We start from the raw sequence: 14,242 nt of genomic DNA on the forward strand, positions 1-14,242 counted from the left end.
GTGACACATAGAAGATAAAAGTGGGAAAGAGGAGAGGGGAGACGGGAAACCCTACAGATCACCTTGCCTGTAGCGCTAAGGACAACAGTCATTATAGGAAGGGAATATGTACATAATTACCTACCTGAGTCACTATTACAGTCTACCAGCCGGGGGCGAGGACAGGACTGTACAGCATGGAGGACTTGGCAAGAAAGCTCAGGAGAGCCACCCAACCCTGCGTGACCTGCCCGCAGCCCAGAAGGGAGGATCCCTCTACCCAGCATGGCCCGTCAGTGCTGGGGCCCCAGAGTCACACTGGACGGGGTGAGTTCCAGCTCCTCCACCAGCACCTGGAAGTGGCGACTCAGTTTCCTCATCTGTAAAGGGGGCAATGACAGCAGCCACCCTAAGGGTTTGAGGGTGAGGATTAAAGGCAGTAAGATGCCTGGCACCCAGCCCCCAGTAGTGCTTGGCCACGGGCATCGCCTGTGGAGGTCCAAGCCAAGTCTCACCCCTCCGCGGAAGCGCCTCCGACTTCCACTCTGAGCCCTTGGAGCCCTCGCCATCTGGCCCACACAGCTTATCGCCTCATTATATACAGTCTTGAAACAATTAGGGAACAATTGAACACAGCATAATGAAGCGCTGAACTGAAGTCCATCCACCTCCTTCCTGCTCTGAAATACGACTGCTCCAAACCCCATATTGTGCAGTGCACGCTAGACACACACACAGGTGGATCTCAGCCGAGAGGACTCCGGCCCAAGCACTCAACCCTCAGCTTGGGGCCTGCTCTTTCCTCCTGTGGCCGGCTACCCTCCCACAGGGGAGCCCCGGACCCCAACTTGAAGCCCAGCTGCACGGGGAGAATGCTGCCCAGGAGCAAACAGCTTAGGTGAGTGGCAGCGTGGCCAGCTCTGCTCCAGAACCCAGAGGGAAGTGCCCCTGAAGCTGCCTTTGCACACCACCCCCTGCCATCCTACCCCAGGCCAGGGTGCCTCAGGCTGTGCAGAGCCTGGGAGAAGCGGCCGATGAGACCAGCCAGCGAGGCCACTTGTGGGCTGGTCTGAAGTTAGAGGGCCCACAAGACCCTGCGTGCACAGGGTCCGGCCCGGCTCTCCGGGACGGGGGGCTCCGTGGGGCTAGAGGGATGCCTGAGCAAATGCAGAAGGGTTTATGCAAACTGGCAGAGAGTTCTCCGTGTGGGCAATGATAGAAATAGCCCTCTGCGCACACACGTCGCACAGAACATCGAATTAAAGGGGCTATCAGGGAAGGCTTCAGGGAGGAGGTGGGGCAGGAGGCGGAAACTGGAGGGAGAACAGGACTTGGATGGGGGGCAAGGTGCAGGTGGCAGACGCTGGCAGGGGGAAAAGCTGGAAACAGCCCATGTGCAATGGTCTCAGAGCGGCTGCCCAAACCGGCCCCCAGGAGCCAGTCCCGTCTTGGATTAGCACTTTCCACAGAAACCTCTTTCCACAGAAACCTCTCCATGAGGAAACTTGCTGACATGCCGAGACCACCCCCCTATCTGCATGGGCAGGTCTCACAGCAAAGGGCCAACATTGGAGCCTCAACATTTGGAAGGGACAACTCTAGACTCCTCACTCTCGCTGGTGACATCCCAGGGGCCAGAGCTCCCAGCACACACCTGCGGAAAGAACTGAGCTCCTGAGAGGCCCTGATTCCAGTTCACGGCCTGCAGGCCTGTCTGTGGACACCTCCCCGACTGAGTGTTTATATTACAGCCATATCTTTTATTTTCCAAAGCACTGGACAAAATCGTCCATACTGGGGGTCCCTGAAGAACATACTACTTCTCTGCGGGGGCGGTTTAATGTTTTGGTGTCAGTATTAACAGCAGCAGACACTCAGGCCTCTTTCCCAGGGAAACAGACTGAGAGTCAGCCGGTACTTAGAGATGCAAAAATGAAGGAACAAAACAATTTAATCAGTCCCTGGAAACCCTCGGCTGGCAGGTTCCAGCCACACCCAGCTCCAGGCAGAGCGTGCATCCAGCCTGAGAATATTCTGTTTTCTCTCATTCAACAAATAATTACTGAACTCTCACTGCTGAGCATGCAGACTGCCCTGAATCACTGATTTTAGCTCCAAACACCACAGCAGATCGAGAAGAAATAACCCCGTGATGGTGTGAATGTCAAATCTCAGTTGCAGTCTTGATGGCAACGGTCCTTCCCCAGCCAGGGTCACCCTCACGAATGGGTGGAGCCGTCAGAACCGCCTTCACAGTGGGATTGCAGAGGAGCAGGGAGCCCAGCTGCCACCCACCCCTGCTGCCACCCCCACACACCTGGACACACTTGCAGGCTGATACTCAAAATCCTTGCAGCAGCTATGGACTGAGGCCCCACCTCAAATGGAGGCTTGCGACCCAGGCTGCCTCCCCAGCCCACCCCCAGCAGAAGGGGGCCAGTGAGTCCCTACTTGGTTTGGTTGGGTCCTAGGCCTCACCCCTCATGTCAAAGGACACAAGTCAGGATCCCAAGATGCAGTGAGCCACTGCGCCAAGCTGGCTTCTTCCCCGAGGGCTGCTCTGGGGGTGAGCCACGGGGTGGGGGCTGCAGGGTCACCCCGACAGGCTCCCCCCTCCCTGGTTATTTGCCCGGGTCTGTACCTGGAGCTGGAGTCACGGCCGCCGGGTGACTCTGGGTCGTCCGTGGCATTAAAGAGCCCCGTCCAATTGTCCAGCTGGTCGCCACTCTGCCAACCAAACTGGAGGCCTCTGGCAAGAGAACGAGGCAGTCGGTACTCACGCTCAGGTGCTGGGTTAAGCCTGTCTACCAGAGAGAGCCACGGGCTGCCGTGTGCCCAGTGGCACATCGCCTCGATCACACACTCAGTGGGGACGAGGGTGATGTCCAACCGTGGGGACGACGATAATAAACCTTTACAGGGGTCTCTGCTCGACTGCATCCCCTCATCGCACCTCTGCCGGCAGAGCTGAGGTTTCCCATTGCACACACAGGGAAACTGAGGCTCAGCCAGGTCCAGGTCACGGTGCCCTCCTGCCTCCCAAGTGGTGTGTCCCTCAGTTCCCGCCTCTAGAGACCTACACAAGAGCCCCTGATCGCCACACTGTCCTCAGAGGCCAGACACACTTGCAAAGCTTTTAGTGACACCTGGGTTTCCAGCGCAGGACACGCCTCCTAGGTTAAGACGCTGGACTCAAAGCACAAGGTCCTCTCTGCTCCCTCCCCAAACCTGGCTGAAATGATAGCAAAGGGATAAATAGGGACCTGCGCTTGGAGCCAGGGATGGAAAGGGGCTAGGGACAACACTGGGGGAGATGACAAGCAGGTGCGGAGCCCTAACTGTCCACCAGAAGCAAGTCTATTCCCCTCGCACAGCTCAGGAAGCCGGGGGTGGTTCCGTGGTGCCCTCCCTTTCCCTTCACACTCTCCTTGGACCATTTGGACTGGGACACACCCTGGCTAACACATCCCATAACAATCCAACCAGACGTTAATATTTATGTTCCCACAAAGTGCTTCACTTCCACCAGGGAGCGGAGTCAGGCCTCCGGAGAACAGAAGGGGAATGAGTGAAGCTGGGGAAGCCAGGGTGTGCGTCCTGCCTGCCAGGGTAGGTGCCTGAGCGGCAGTGCCCTGCTGCCATTTGGGAAGGTGGGAAGATAGCGCCACACACACACACACACACACACACACACACAGACACGCACATACATACACACACATACACACAGAGAGAGACACATACACACATACATACACATACACAGAGACACACATACACACAGAGACACACATATACACACACACACATACACAGAGACGCACATGCGCACATACATACACACAGAGAGAGAGAGAGACATACATACATGCATACACACACATACACATACACAGAAACACACACACACACACACACACACCAACAAAATGGCACTGTGCTCAGTTTCCCAAAAGATGCTGGAAATTCAGACTTTATGACCCCAGATTTTCAATGCTAATCCACTCATTCAAGCTTGCAACACACTGCAGACCAAATACTCCTAGCAGCCTGGGACCCCCATGGGCGACCGACCCCCTCCCTATATCACCTTGCTGGATCCTGGCCTTCGTCCAAAGAGGGAGACGAAGTGTGCCTCGCCCATCACAGATGAGGAAACTGAGGCAGACAGTGGGAAGTGGCCTCTCAGCCAGCTCGGGGCCTGGGGCCCAGGAGTCCTGACTCCCAGTTCAGCTCTTTGGCTAGGAAAGTTCTGGCTCCCGTCCCAGGAGTCAGCTACACCCAGCACCCCTTGGGGTCTCCCAGCTTGGCGGCTGGGTGGTGACCTTGGCTGCCGGCCGCCTCGTGCACCAGACGTGACCACCTTTGCAAAAGGCCCCCACAGAGGGAGCCCAGGTGGGAGCCTTCAGGAGCTCTGCCTGCACCACCCCGTTCCCTCCTGCTCCACGAAGCATACAATAGAGATGCAAATGACTGAGCTGCTATGATTACAAGGATAACTTTGGGTTTGGCTCTATTTGAAAAAAAATAATAATAAAAGAAGAAAATCATTCACAAAACATCAGTACTTACCTTTCCTGGGGGGATAACCTATTGCATTACTCGTTTGTATTCTCTCTCCCCTGGTCCAAGAAGGGAGCTTAGCTTCATTACCCCTCTTACTTTAGGGCCATGTGGGGTGTTGGGGCTGAGAGAAGCCCTGCTAGGCCGTTCTAAAGGGCAGCCGGAGGGCCTTCGAGCCTGGAGAGGGCTGGGTGGAGGGCTGGGTGGAGGGCTGGGGGGAGGCCTGGGTGGAGGGCTGGGTGGATGTGGTGAAACCACAGCTGAGCAGAAAGTTCCCCAGGCCCAGGAAGCTATGGTGGCTTGGGGTTCCTCCCCTAGGTCTCCCCTTAAATGGACAGCAGGACCCAGAGAGACTAATGCTTCGGGACCTCAGGAGGCTAGACCCAGGGCTCTAGAAGCCCCCAGAGAGCAGTGAGCAGATTGGCTGAGGCTGGGGTGGCCTGGGGAGTCCCCCCACAATCTTTGTTCCTTAGGAGCCTCCATGACCTTCACATGACCCTGAGGGGGGTGAGGTGAAGGGAAGGCTCCTCAATAATGACGAACTAAATTTTCCACCAGCTGGTGGCTAAGGTTTAGTCCTTTTCTTAATCAAAAGAAAATGAGGCAATGAGCCATTTCTTTCAAACCGAGCTTGCGAAATGAAATGCATAAACACGCTTCTATTATTAATCAGCAAATCACTTGCATTGTACCTCACAGCCTCCTGAAGATATCTTGCCTTTATCCATCTGTGCTATTTTTATTTTATTATATATGTATACATATCAAATATTTATCTTGTTGTCTTATTCTAAACTTATCGCACAGCCATGCCAGGCTGGGTGCTGGGGTTCAACAGTGAGCAAACTAACAAGAGCCCTGCCCCCCGTGACGCTCAATTTCTACTAGAGGGAGGCAGACGTAGCGATTGTAAACTAAGAGGCGACACGGTGTGTCATGGGTCAGATGGCGGAAATGCTGTGGGAAAAAGGAAAGGGGGGCAGGGGGGACAGGTGTTTGGGGGGAGTAGGGGGTGCTACCCCACATGGGGTGGGCTTCTTCCTGAGAAGTGCGTCCGAGCAGGACACGAAGTGGGCGATGGGTGATGCGGGAGCAGGCGGATCCTGGGGAAGAACGCCCCGGGGGAGGATCATCTGCTCCAATGGCCCTGGGGCTGGCAAGGTGCTGCGAGCAGCTGGGCTGCGTGAGTCAGGGACAGCTGGCAGGTGATGTGGCATCAGTTCAGAGAAGCAGTGCCCCTTCCTGTGGCCCCTCAAAGCCATCTAGGAGGGAGGTGGGCCCCATCTGCTGAGGACCACCCGGGAGTCTAGTGCTGGGCCCTTCCTGGGGCGCCCAGATTGCTCTCCTCCGCCTCCCACAGTGCTCTGCCCTCCCCAGGCCACATAAGGGGTGGTGGGTGGTCAGGGGACACCTCGCAGAGAAGGTGCTGGGACCTGCCCACCCAGGTCAGAGCGGAAAGGCCCGCCAGCTGGGACACCTTCTCAGCGGGATGAATGGGATCGATGACCAGTTCCACGTGTCCCTGCCCGTCCTGGCTCCTGACTCACTGGTGACTCACGATTTCCCTGTGAAGCATCAGATGCTAACATTCCCCCCCCCCCAGAACCTCAGGGGGAAAGGGAAGTGGGATCGTCCCCAGGGTTCGCCTATGGGGCCCTTCATTTGGGCAACAGAGAGGGTGCTGAGTGAGGGCCTCCTGAGGGAGAAGAGGAACAGCTACTCCTCCGGCTGGTCCCCACGCTCTCCATCCCCAGAGGGGAAAGGGGGGGGGGGGGGCAGAGCAAGTGGCAGGCCCTGAAGAGGGAGGGTCTACAGGCAGCAGAGGGCTGGCTTCTTTGAGAGGCCCCGGCCTGCAGCCTGAGACCAGGGTGCTGGTGAGCAGAGGAAGCCTCCCATTCTAAGGCCTGTGGCTATGAGTAAGTGGCTGGGGCAGGGCCCGGGGGGAGTCCAGAGCTGGCAGTGTCAGGGTGGGGCAGGGAGAGTGCACACGGGGCACACAGCCATGGGAAGAGTCCAGAGAGAGAAACTGGACAAGCTCCAGGCACTGCTCTAGGACCACCTCACCACCCCCTGCCTTTGCACCCCAGAGGAACCTGGGCCCCTCCCCCCAGGCCAACCTCCAAACAGTCCTGCCCCCTGGCCTGACATCCCAGACCTACAGTGCCTGCCCTGGGGGCCAGAGCCACATGCGTGGGCACCCAGACCATCCACTAATGCCAGGCCCCTTCCAGCTACTCTTTGTTAAACAGTTCATCAACATCCCTTTCAAGGAGGCGCACACACCAGCCTTCCAGCTCTCCTCTGGCGCTCGGGCCCCGAACTGTGATGTTACCTGGCTACTCACCACCCTGATTACTGTCTCCTCAGAAACCTACAAGATTTACAGTCTACGCCACACAATTATGAATGTATTTGAACTGTCTTAGGTATTTTTCATATTTGTCTCTTTCAGTGTTCTGGAAGTTCGTCAAAGACATGAATCACACCCAGTAATTCTTCAGGAGCATTCCCTCTTCCCGGACACAACGCTGAACGCCCCTTGATGGTTAGAAAAAAGCTTTAGGACTCCCTTTGTATGCGTCCATTCATTCAACAGTTCATGTCAGGCACTGGGCTAGGTCCTGGGAATTCAGGGATGAATACATCGTCTCTTACAAGGGCCTGACAAGCTGTGTGACCTTATACAAGTTACTCACCCTCTCTGAGTAAGTATTAAATGAGGATGATCATATCTGTTTAACAGGATCATGGTGAGGATTAAATGAAATAATCCTCATTCAGGATTATCTGCTTAGGTCAGAGCCTGGCTCATAATCTCTTAGTGAATGTTAATAATTAATGTTATTACCTGATGAATCCGTCACCTGTATGTGTGTGTGTGTGGTGGGGGGAGGGGGTCCCTACACATAGGATTAAGGGCTATATTAGAGAATGACTGGGTGAGCGATTATTAGATGAGAAGTGAACGGGCCTGGATAAGTCAAAGAGGAGAAGCCAGATCCTCTAAGAGGTAAACATTTCCAGAAAATACAAATGGCAAAAAGAAAAAGACTAGAAAGAAATGGGCAAAGAATAGAGTGAGAGGGCAGCACTGTGTCCCTGGGGGACGCTGGGGAAGGGACAGGAAGCTACTATCTACCACTGGTGCAGGCTGGACACACAGCAGGCCCGGGTCAGGGCTAGGGTGAGCAAGCAAGGCTCCCAGGGCACAAGTGAGGGCGGCCCCATCTCAGACCCGTCCAAGTGCAAGCATGTCAAACATGCGGCCCGCCGGCTCCGGGTTTGACATGCTTGACAGGGTCAGCACACAAGAGGGAGCCTCCTTCAGTTTTGTCCCCTTGGTGCCTTGCTGCCTCCCCCTCGTGCCAGCCCTGCAGTAGGTACTCGGTAAAAGCTTGCTCTGAACAGCAAAACTGTTGTTCGGACAGCATAGGACACACCCCAGGTGGCTGTCAGCTCAGCTCCTTCCTCCTCTCTAGGGCACCACCCCTCGGGACCCAGCCCTGCATCCATCCTCTGTCCTCCTTCCAGCTCAGCACCACCCCTCCGGACCCAGCCCTGCATCCATCCTCTGTCCCCTGGTCCCCATCTTCAGGCCTGTGCCTGTTCCTCTGGGCCGTGGGACCGAAGTCTCTGTCCCTGGTCAGGGGACATTAGCTTGGCGAGGACAGCACTTTGAATACATACTTTGGACACAGCACCAAGTCAGGTTGTACTTTTCCTTGACCCAGTTTCTTAACCTCAAGTCTCAGGCCGGCACCAGCCGCACGCAGGCAGCCCAGATGGGCACCCAGGAGGCGCAGGAGAGGAAGGTGGGGGAAGACAGAGCCCAGGAGAGTCCGCTCTGCAAAGGCGGGCAAACGCCCAGCTCGGATCCTGGCCCTGTGCAGCCACACAGAAAGCAAGAGGGCAGCGCTGGGCGGGAAGCGCTGAGTCCAGGCAGCACGGCACCAGGAAGCCGGAGCCGGAAGGACACTGTGGGCTGGGAACCAGAGGAGAAGCAGGACTGGACTGGCAGAGAGGCGGCTGGGAAGGCAGGGCAGTGGGGACACCGGGTGGGTCAAGGCACAGCCTCAGGACAGCTGTGATGTGGGTCCGAGACAGACCCCTGGCTGCCAGCAGCGATGCTCTCCTTAAAGAGTGGGGCTCAGGCCCAGACTTCCAGGCCCAGACTGATCCCAGGAGTGAGACTCGTGTTTGGGGAGGAGGAGGGGATGAGCCACTTCCATTTCCTGCAGCGCGGCAGATGGAAAACGCCTCGGCGGCAGGTGCCCCTTCAGGAATGAAGGATCCATCCTCACCTGCTGGGTGCAGGGAGGGCCCCTCTGGGAACCTGGGATCGTCTCAGGGGAGGAGAGTCAACTGGGCCAAGGTCACGCCCTCTTCCAGAGGCAGCCCACATCCAGGGACTGAAAACTCAATACAGAGGCATGAAGGCCTGGCTGCGGGGCTCCCTGTGGGCTGGCCAGGGCCTTCGCGGGGGACCGCACGTGGCTCAGTTTCTCCCTCGGCTCAGTCTCCCTTCTGAGGTGTAGATTCAAGGACACATCTTTCTAAGCATGCTGCTCGCATCTCTGGTTGAGGGTCTGCTTTCCAGGAACCCCCTCTGCACCATCCCCACTGAAACACTGAAATAACGATTAAAATGCGTATCGATGCCTTCCTAAACAGATGAATAATCTGGCAGGGAAAGAAGCAGTAGATGAGTTCTAAGCCAGAAGCTGCCTTAGGGATCTGCCAATCCCCATAATTCATGCCTTCCTTTTAAAGGCCATTATATTATTGCAACAAGCAAGTACTAACCCAATGGAAGCGGTCTCACTATATTATATTAGACAAAACATCTCAAAGCACTACTAGAAATAAAGTCACTATATTACAATAAAAGATTCAGTTCATTAGGAGGACGATAGTTCTAAACTAGTATGCATCCAAAAATATCACTCCAATCTGCATAATGTAAAAGCTGATAGGAGAAACTGATAAATCCACTGTCATAGAGGAAGATTCCATCACACATCTTTTTAAAATTGATAGATCAAGCAGAACAAACAGAAAACATCAATAAGGATACAGAAGAATGACACTTTTTTTAAGTACACACAAAATAGTTATAAAAATGAACCACCTACTAGACCACAAAGCAAATCTCAATAAATTTTCAAGGATCAACATTATAAATACCATGTTGTCCTACAATGCATTTGGGTTCAAAATTCAAAACGATGACTAAAGCCCTAGCCAATTTGGCTCAGTGGTAGAGCATCAGTCTTCCGACCAAAGGGTGTCGGGTTCGATTCTGGTCAAGGGCATGTACCTTGGTTTCAGGCTCCTCCCAGGCCTGGGCCCTGGTCAGGGCTCGTGCAGGAGGCAACCAATCGATGTGTTTCTCTCACATCGATGTTTCTCTCTGTCCTTCCCTCTCCCTTCCACTCTCACTCTAAAATAAAAAAGATCAATGGAAAAATAACCTTGAGTGAGGATTAACAACAACAACAAAAAAGAGAAGTAAAAAAATAAAGTATTTGGAAATTTTAGAGCATTTCTAAACTTATGAGTGAAAATAATAATAAAAATTAGAAAATTCTTGAAATTCAAAATAATGAAAGTACTTCTGGTAGTTACTATGTGTATGACCTTGAACAATTACTTAGCTTCACTGTGCCTTAGTTTCCTCACCTATAAAATGAGAGCAGTAATAGTATCTACTACTTGTTAGAATTCAGAATGTTAATATACAAAGCACTTGGACCAGGACCTGGCACGTAGTAATGCAATATAATTCTGAGTTGTTATCATCATCATCATCATCATCATCTCAAAATTGAATGGCTATAACTAGAGAACTATTTAGAGGAAACTGCATAACCTTACACATTTACATTGGGAAATAATAAAGACTGGAACTTAAAGAGATAAGCATCCAACTTAAGAAGTTAGAAAAGGAACCTGGCTCAGGGTCGGGGTGGCTCCATGAAGTGCTAACCCATGGTGAGGCCAAGTGCCACAGTGTGGGTAGAGCCACACATGGGAGAGGTGAGAGGAGGCCGTGCCACATCTCTGCACCTCTGCTGCCTCCTTCTTTAGTTCTGGTTGTGCCCTACCCCAATCTTATCCTTCCCTCAAAGATCCACTCAGGTACCACCTCCTCCAGGAAGCCTACCCTGACTACTTCAGTCCAGTGGTGCCTCCCTCCTCAGACATTTTAACACTTACTTCATAGCTGTCTCATGTGGTCATTTTGTTTCCCCAAACAGAATTCTATCTCCCTGAACACCAGGACCACACTGTTCTGGCGCCCTTCCAGAATCAGGCACATATAAGCTTTGCTTGCTTGGTTGGATTAACCAGGTCCCTGGCGTAAGGCCAGGGGCGGTGGCGCCTGAGACTTAAGGGCCCAGGGTCTCTGTGTGAGGGAGGATGAGAACAACTGGAATGCCCACTGAACCCTGAGCAGCTAGCCCATCCACTCAGGACCAGGGAGGGCTTGCCAGAGCAAGCAGTAGCGGTTGAGTTGACATTTGCCATGGTCACTGATATTCTTCCACTTTTGATAAGGCAGCAGGGATCCCTACAGCCCCTCTGGTTCTGGGTAGGTGCCAGCAGGGGGCAGGAACCCAGAGCCAACCTGCTGAGGAACAAGTGCAGCAGGGGAGGGCTGCAGCAGGCTATGTGGGGCCCCGCTGTCCTTGAATGCAGACATGGTTAGGGGGAGGAAGCAGGCCCAATGGGCTCCAACAAGCCAGGAAATTCTCGGAAAATGTCCTTTAAAGCCACAGCACCAAGCTCATCCACCGCCTTCCACCAGGAAGAACACTGCGGGGGACAGGCCGGAGCAGGGGCAGTCTGAAGCAAATGTCCAGACAAGGGACCTCACATCCCCAGCCCTGGGACATGGAAGGAGGTAGCTGCTGGCTTCCTACTCTGAGCACCAGGGTCTCCGCAGCAACCTCACTCTCCCACGCCCAGGCCTGGCCCAGAATGGGGGGCACAAATGATGAAGAAGAACAACGGTTGTATTTGCAAGTTTAGGGAAGAAATGGGATGTTTACATAGCGAGAGAGGCGTTTCGTTTTCTATCAGCCCAGGGGAGGAGCAGTGAGAGTGGGGAGACACTGGCAGCAAAGGGAAAACCTCCAGCAGAAAGGAGTGGTGGGCTCTTTGCAAAAGAGGTTCTGAGAGGGCTGGTCTATCCGCGCTCTTCCCAGGCCCGGAAACCAGGCAGGTAACCCTAAGCTTTCCTCCTCAGCTGGCAGGGCAGAACCAGCAAGGAACCGAGGCTGGGCCCCAGTCTCCCAGTGACAAATCCTACTGCTCTTTCCCTTAATGGAGTTTGCTGGTGGATGGGAGACGGAGAAGGGGGTGGGGGGTAACAGCAGAGCCCAACAAAGCCAGAGTTAACTCCTGGGGCAGGTCTGACCTTGGGCGTAAGGATGAGAAAGGACCATCTGTTCAGAAGGGATCAGGCTGTGAGTTTCATAGATCCAGAGGTTTATGAGTTCACTATCCCTGTCGCATCACATCAGCCCACTATCACCCGACGCTCCTGCGGGGGGTGGGGGGGGCGGGGGGGGGAGATATGCTTCTCTCCCAAGGGTCCCCACAAGTTCAGTACTCGCCAGGTAATCCACTCGGCTTTGAGCTTCCCTCTCCCAGGAGCCTCCCCTCCAACCGCATGGCATGGCACTGTAGATTTGGGGGACACCAATCGGGCCCCTGCGGCCGCTCAGGACAGTCAAATGGGTTTATTGTCAGCGTGGCCACTCAGAATTCTAACCGGTCCCCCATTTTGTACAACAGAACAAAGTTGTTGCGCCCTCGGGCCGCGCTGGGCAGGCGCTCTCTTCTGGCTGGGAGGAGAGGTGCGCTGTGGAGCACCGCGGTGGCCAAAACCTAGTACCGCGGAGGGGCTCAGGGCTAAGCGCAAACCCCAGGGTCATGCACCCCCGGACGCCCGGTTGGACACCCGGTTGGAAGCCGCAGACGCCACCCGGGCTCGCCCGCGGGCTCCACGCACAAGCAACCGCACGCGTACTCTCTCACCTCTTGATGTAGTTCCTGCCATATAAGATCTGTTGCAGCAAAGTCACCAAGGCGAAGGCGCAGATGAAGATGAAGAGCAAAGTTCGGTTCCCCAACAAATCCCTGTTCGCCGAGGGGTCCGCGTAGCGCATCCTGGCGGCCGCTGGCGCGCGGCGGGGCGTGGCAGGCACAGGCGCCGGGGGTCCCCGCAATCACGCGCGGGGGCCGGGGGCAGGGGGCACAAGACGGACTAGGCAGTCAGGCGGAGGAGGACTTCTTGGGGCAAAGTTTCCGGCTGGCGTAGCGGGCATAGGGGGCAACCAAGCGTCGCCAGCACCGGGGCAGCGGACAGAGAAGGGCAGGGCAGGGCTGGCTGCAGGGAGCTCGGCTGCGCCCCGGCCTTCCCTCCACTGCCTTCACCTCCACGCGCCAGTGCCCGGCATCTGCCGATTTCCCGGCGAGGGGCAGCGCCCGCCCCGTGCCCCAAGCGCAGGACGGCCCCTCCCGCGGAGGTGGCGGCCAATGAGGAGCGGGGACCGGCCGTCCGCCCGTGCGCCTCGGAGCGCCGCGCGCCGCCCCCTCTGGTCGGCCGGATCGCGGTTACCCTGCGCGGTGCCGGCTCGGAAGGGCCAGGTCCGATCCCGGATCCCCGATCCCCGCAGCGAGGGAGCGCGAAGGTTGGCCTTCGGTCCTGCGGATGGGAAGTGGAGGACAGAACGCCCGGACAGTCGGGCTGTTGGGCGGTGCAGAGGGGGAGGAGGGAGCCAGGTTTGAAGAGTAGAATTAAAAGGGGGGCAGGAAAGGAAAGGGAGGCCGAGCTGCGGCGCCGGGCTCGCTGGAGGGGAACATTTGCATGCGGCGCGCCGGGCACTGAGTCACCGCGCGGTCTCGGCCTCGCGCGCTCGGGGAGGCTTCTCCGGAGAATGCGGAGCAAGGTCAGCCGGGCAGCCCTTCAAGGACACGCTCGCGGCTCCTGCATGCTGATGGCCCCCGGCGCCCCACTCCTGCGAGGAGGCAATCCGGGGGCTCTCGCCTCCTCTCCCTCCCAACTGCAGCTCCTGGCTGTTCATCAAAGACCTTGTTGTCACCGAGACACTGGGACCTTGTCTCGTCGCTGGAACCACTCGTAAATCTTAGGTCAGGCAGCTGGCCGCCTTCGAGTACCACAGTCCCCAAAGCCTTACTCAGTCACTAAGTAGGAAGGTTTGTACTTCAAGCGTGCACACCAGGGAAAATAAACACAAATGCAATGTCAAGACGTGCCTCTTCAGGAATCCTAACCCCTGAATGCGCTCCCCTTTCCTCCTCCCCATCCCACCCCACGCAAGCAAGCGACAGCCTGTCATCCCACACCCAGCCTCCCCGCGCCTGGGGGTCAGGTGCCCGCGGGGCGTCGCCACTGAGCCCTGGCTGGAAGATTCTAAGGGCGCCCTTCCGAGGGTCTCCAGCCTCGGGGAGAGGGAGGGTGTTCCAGAGTCAGGTCAGGGATTCAACTCTGATAGCATCAAGAAAGAGAACTTTGGTGGAGAAGTGCCCAGACTCCAATGCTCTGGAGTTGGCATTTAATAGTTTCCTCTTTTTAAAAAAACGTATGGCTGAAACCGGTTTGGCTCAGTGGATAGAGCGTCGGCCTGCGGACTGAAAGGTCCCAGGTTCGATTCCGGTCAAGGGCATGTAC

The 14,242-nt window shown here is 55.7% G+C and overlaps 1 protein-coding gene across 4 annotated transcripts in view; it reads right to left on the reverse strand.

Annotated features, from left to right (window-relative positions):
• ST8SIA5 (ST8 alpha-N-acetyl-neuraminide alpha-2,8-sialyltransferase 5) overlaps positions 1 to 13,867 on the reverse strand; it is a 43,147-nt gene extending 29,280 nt beyond the window's left edge. Inside the window, exons 1-2 of one of the 4 annotated variants that reach the window (XM_059707224.1) lie at positions 12,586 to 13,867; positions 2,621 to 2,728 (exon numbers count right to left, since the gene is read on the reverse strand). In XM_059707224.1, coding sequence (XP_059563207.1) covers positions 2,621 to 2,728; positions 12,586 to 12,716 — 239 coding nt within the window. In that variant the 5' untranslated portion in view covers positions 12,717 to 13,867. The remainder of the gene's footprint in view (positions 1 to 2,620; positions 2,729 to 12,585) is intronic. The other 3 variants (XM_059707223.1, XM_059707226.1, XM_059707225.1) reach the window with 3 other exon arrangements.
• Between the last annotated feature and the right edge of the window lie 375 nt (positions 13,868 to 14,242).

Source organism: Myotis daubentonii, chromosome 8 (genome assembly GCF_963259705.1).
Source record: "Myotis daubentonii chromosome 8, mMyoDau2.1, whole genome shotgun sequence".
Classification (NCBI taxonomy): Eukaryota; Metazoa; Chordata; class Mammalia; order Chiroptera; family Vespertilionidae; genus Myotis; species Myotis daubentonii.